This window comes from Gracilinanus agilis, chromosome 2 (assembly GCF_016433145.1).
Source record: "Gracilinanus agilis isolate LMUSP501 chromosome 2, AgileGrace, whole genome shotgun sequence".
NCBI classification, from domain to species: domain Eukaryota; kingdom Metazoa; phylum Chordata; class Mammalia; order Didelphimorphia; family Didelphidae; genus Gracilinanus; species Gracilinanus agilis.
In genome coordinates, this window is record NC_058131.1 from 682,279,811 (window position 1) to 682,285,637 (window position 5,827).

General features: G+C 36.5%; 1 protein-coding gene across 1 annotated transcript; it reads right to left on the reverse strand.

Annotated features, from left to right (window-relative positions):
* Positions 1 to 236: 236 nt before the first annotated feature.
* Positions 237 to 1,169, reverse strand: LOC123236452 (olfactory receptor 13A1-like). The gene has a single exon (XM_044662850.1). The coding sequence runs from the start codon at positions 1,167 to 1,169 to the stop codon at positions 237 to 239; it is 933 nt and encodes a 310-aa protein (XP_044518785.1).
* Between the last annotated feature and the right edge of the window lie 4,658 nt (positions 1,170 to 5,827).

Sequence of the window (5,827 nt, forward strand, 5' to 3'; positions counted from 1 at the left end):
CTTCATTCTCTCTGACAACTTGGAGAACAGATTTACCTGATTACCACCACCTAAATGTGGTCTCCTTGCTCTTTTCTCCAATAATAGTTTATTTTTACCTCTCTACTCATCATTTCTAAATTCTGTTTTTATATATCTAGATCTTTTTGGCAAAATAATAGAGACAAATTTAGTTATCTGGTACAGCACAGAAAGGTCAATTTTTACAAATCTATTCTTTTCAAGTTCTATATCATTTAATTTCTATAGAAAGGAAAGAGCTTCCTGAGGGCCTGTTTAACTTCCTTGTTCCTCAGAGTGTAGATCAGGGGATTCAAGGTGGGGCTTAACACAGAATAGAGCACACCAGCCAGTTTACTCTTCTCTGGATTATAGCTTGCAACTGGGCTTATGTAGGCATAGAACACAGCAGTATAATACATGGATGCCACAATGAGATGGGAAGAGCAGGTGGAGAAAGCCTTCTTCTTCCCTTCTACAGATCTGATTTTAAGGATGCTAGAAATAATAAAGCCATAAGACACCAATGTCAGAAGGAAGTTAAATACTCCATAAAAAGCATCTGCCAAGACAGTCATGACACTGTTTATATAGGTTGAGGTACAGGAGAGCAATAAGAGAGGGGGGATTTCACAGAAGAAATGAGTAATCACATTCGGTCCACAGAAGGATAGTCGTGTCATTAGACCTGTATGTATAGAGGAATTGAAGGCACAGATGCCCCATACTCCAGCTGCCAACACACTACAAAGTGTCTTACTCATCATGGTACTGTAATGTAAGGGGTGGCAGATGGCTACATACCGGTCATATGCCATTGCTGTGAAAAGAAGCAACTCAGATGATAAAGCCCAAGTGAGAAAGTACAACTGGGTCAAGCAACTCCCATAGGAGATAATGTTCTTCTCTGAGAGCAGCCCTTCCAGAACTTTGGGAAGAATGGAGGAGGTGCAGATGATGTCCATAGTAGCCAAATTGAATAAGAAAAAGTACATGGGGCTGTGAAGGTTTGTATTAAGCACAATGGCTATGATGATCAGGACATTGCCTGTCAGGGCCACCACATACAAGGAGAGAAAACAGCTGAATAAGGGAATCTGAAGCTCAGGGTGCTCAGAGAAGCCTTGGAGGATGAACTCAGTCACCTGAGTCTGGTTTCTTTTGGCCATTGGTCTGAGAGGATTTTCTGGATCATACAGAAGACTCTCAGATTATGAGCAGTTGCATGTACTACTTGACCTTGAAAAAGAAGTCAAAGATTATGATTAAGGTCTAATATAGCTTTGCTTAACAATTGACATAAAATTAGGAGCAATAAAACAGATATGGTCTTATGCAAAGGAGAAGATTTTATTTTCCTACTAAACTAACTTTGCAATGTGGTTGTTAAACATAACCCAGTTTTCCTTCATGCTTAACAAAATCACTAATTTCTCTTGAGAGAATACATGTTAGAGTTGGAAGAATGCTTAAGTTCAGAAGCAGGAATATCTGGCTTTAAATCCTATCTTAGGTATTTGCAGTTTTGTAACTGAACAAAATCATTTAACTTGACATCTCTCATCATCATTTATAAAAATGAGGATTATAACAGCACTTACCTTACAGCGGAAATCTGGGGGCTACAGAATTTAATTCATGTAAAGGACCTTAAATGTTTAAAAATACTATATAAATGTTAGTTATTATTATTGCATCAAAATCAATTTTTAAAACCTCATTTTTATTTTGTTTTCAGCTCATTTCTTTTTTACATTGATACAATTTTAAATAATTTTGTTCTGACATTTTGTGATCTTTGTTTTCTCTCTCCCTTCTATCCTTCTACCCCCACCATGATTGATGGAAGGTAGTATGATAGATGATGTACATATGTTATTATTGTAAGGACATACTTCTATGTTCATCATATTGTGGAAAAAAGATACATATTGCTTATACTAGAGAAAAATTCATGAAGGAAGTAAAGAATGGTGTACTTAAATATGCATTCAGACTTCCATCAATTCCTTTTGTGGCAATGGATAGCCTTTTTGATCATGAGTCCCTTGGAGTTGTCCTAGATCCTTGCCATGTTGATAAAAGTTAAATCATTCACATTCGATCATTGTATATTATTACTTTTACTGTGTACATTGTTATCCTCATTCTGCTCACTTGATTTTGTATCACTTCATATAAGCCTTTCCAGTTTTTGTGTGATCATCTAGTTAGTTATTTCTTATGGCCCAGTAGTATTCCATTACAATTATGTACCACAAATTGTTTAGCCATTCCCCAATTAATGGACATCCCTTCAGTTTCCATTTCATTGCCACTATAATCTTAATTCCTCTTAAATTCTTATATTTACTACCTTACCTTCTGTATTAGAATTTATATAATTATTGGTTCCAAGAGAAAAGAGCAACAAAGAGGAGGCAGTGGGGATAAGTGACTTGCTTAGGATCACAAAACTAGGAAGTGTCTGAGGCCATATTTAAACCCAGATCCTCCTGACTCCAAGCTTGGAACTTGTTATAAATGAAAAGAGGGGTCCTAAGGAGATATAGATATATAGTGATGTGAATGTATCTATCTGTATTCTCCCTAGCTGCAGATGATGGAGGAACACCAACCTTGATCACCCTTGATGGTTGTTATAATTTCCCCTTTCCTCTAACAGTTGCCTAGGGAGGACCCTGAAAGGTTAGATGGATGGATAACCTTTCCAGGTCCAACTTGGGGTTGGATAGATTAATATAGGGCTTTGATTTGTCTTGGATCACATTTGATATCTGACTGCACTGACTTCCTCCCCAAGGGTGGTGATATAAAGACCACTCAGGAAGGTACTTGTTAAACTCTCTTTATCTAAATCAGGGAAAGGATAAACAGGACAAGGATTGGGAATTGGAGACCCTATCAACCTAATATCTATAACTAGTTGACAATCAGGACTGGAGGCTATTGATCTAGTAGAATATGGAGCTTTATTCTCCACCATATCTCTGGCCCAGCCTGGCCACAGCCAAGCCAGAGAATAGGAACTGCTATTGATGCAGCTGTAATTTTCTCACTATCAATGTTTGGTGATGCACTAGCTCTCACAGTCTTTAGGAAATATTCAGATTCTTCCTACCCTCTTCTTCATAGACCTCCCTGCCTCCCTTCACCACCCAGAGATGTAGAGGCCTCAAGAGACCCAGAAAGACCTAGAGACCTAAAGAGACCCCCTCCAAGAGGCTGTCAGGGGTATTTATACTGTCAGACCAACTGACGTTTGCCCCTGGCTCACGGCACCTGGAAATATTCTGTGTCTTCCAACTGCCTTCCCTGTCATTCAAAGTGGCATCCATCATTTCCCAGGTTATGAATATAACACACTCTATCTACAAAGCCACTTAACTGCTTCTTTGCTAAAGTACTCTTTTTAAAACTTTTACCTTATGTCTTAGAATCAATACTGTACATTTGTTTCAAGCCAGAAGAATAGTAAGAGGTAGTCAATGTAGGTTAAGTGAATTGCCCAGACTGAGAGCTAGGAAGTGCCTAAGGTCATATGTGAATCCAGGTCCTCCTGACTCTAAGCCAAGCACTCTATCCACCAAATCACATAAATGCCCCTTTGCCAATGTACTCTCAAGGACAACTGGCCCTTATCAGCTTCACTGCAGTTGCGCTCTTGGGACCACTTTGGCCTTCCATTTGTCATGCAACTGGACCTTTGCCTACCCCAATTAAAATGTAGTTCCATGCGATTTGGGGCTATATCACTTATCTATTTGTATTTTGAATACATAGTCCAGTGTTTGGCAAATTGAGAGTGCTTAATAAAGTCTTTCTTTATTCATTCAAATAAAGTTCACCACAGGGATCTCTTGACCTAGCTTCTCTATCATAAGCATTGTAGTGCAATGCACAAGCTATCAAATATTTCTCACTCTCAAGATATGACCAGCTTATCTCCTGTTTAGAGCACACATACTTTCTTTCCCATATTACCTTGAGCAGTTTTATATGTGAGCTTCACTGCAAAACTCTTTCCTTCCCCCATCTCTCATTTAATTATGCTGAAAGATAGATAAGTTAAAAGTCTCAAAATTCTCAAATGAGAATATTGTATTGGGCTTTGAAAACTTCCTGTAAAGTTTTTCTACTTTTAAGAAATAAGTGGATTCAATTCTATATGGAATTTCATAATCTACAAGCTTATAAAACTATTTCTGTCCATTACTAATATGAGCAAAAAAGTCCTTAGCAAGCATTCTGAAAACAGAAAGAACTACTTTTAGATGCAGTGATTTTCCTATAACTAGCAGTGTTTAAATGGCAGCTGGATGGCCATTGAGGTGAAGGGATAAGTATGTTCATAGTATCATAAATCTGGAACTGGAAGGAACTTGGGAAAGTATCTAGTTCAATTATATAATTTTTTACTTATGAAGGAACTGAGTCCTCAAAATATAGTGATTTATGTAGAGGAATTTGTGATAAACTCAATATTAGATTCCAGATAGCTTGACTTCCAAGCCAGAGCACCTCCTAAAACAATAAACTGAATTTATATAGCTCACTGAGCTCAAGGACAAAGTTAGAGAAAGAGAAACAAAAAAATAGAAAACAATGGCTTTACAATTAACTGTTACTATTGATATTTGAAATGAAACCCAATGATGTAAATTGATTTTGGCTTTTCTACTTGAGTTCATTTAGTTGTGATTATTGATGAAACATTTAGAATTCAATAAAAACAATGTAATTGAATTAAATACTAGCTGTTTCATATAAATAATTTGTATAGACAGTGTATTTAGAATGCTACATTTATATTTTTATTTTTATTAGAATTTTTATTTATTATATTTATATTTATAATTTTATTATATATAAAATTTTATTTTTTCTCTGTATCTACAGTAGGAATTTTGAAAATATCATTCATATTTACCTTTGCATAACTCTTCTCCATGTTTGAGATCCTTCCTCAGTTAAAAACCAGAGCATATATAGCTGTGAATCTAAAGAAAAATATGTCACAGGGTCTCTACTTTGAGCTTATCCTGTAAGTAGATAGGGCACAATAAAGGCTACCAACTCACATTTAAGCATGTTTCACCCTGAATTTGTAATTATTTGTGAAAAGATTCTCTGTCCTCTGTGGTGAACACTTGGGGAAACTGTCCAATGCTTCATAATATAAGTGGCCCCTAAAGGAGTAATTACATGAAATGATTTCTTTGATGGGGCCTATGCCATAAGTTGTGTCATCTGAAGTCCAGACCTGATTCAGGTCTTTCAGAGCACATATTTCTTAATGTTCCCTAAGCCAAAATAATACAAAGGAGTGCATTTATCTCCTGCTGATTAATAGCTTCTTAGAGATGCCAGAGAGCTTTATCATTGTTTCCTTGACTTTGACAAATACTAAGCACTTATTTCTGTACCTTGTAAGTTGACTTTATTATATCATATATTTTGTCCCCTATTACTTCTCTATGCAAAGGTTATGTTCTAAACCAAACAGACTGCTTAGAATCTCCTAAACACGGTGTGGTTATTTCCTCTATACCCTCTCCTCCTGTCTACATTTCAAGGTACACTGTGGCTAATGGAGGATAATGATTTCTCCAGGATCACACAGCTGCCACCCCTAAAAAACATTTTCCCCCTTTTGTTTACTAGTTCTGATGTTGCTGAAGGTCCACCTGCTCCACAATGAAGAGCTGCAAGTTGATATCTTTATTTTTCTCTTCAATTCCAGCCTTATTCTCCATCATTCAATTTAGAATAATTCCTATAATAAATTGATTCACCATTATCTTGCCAAAAAAAAGTCATCTAGAGA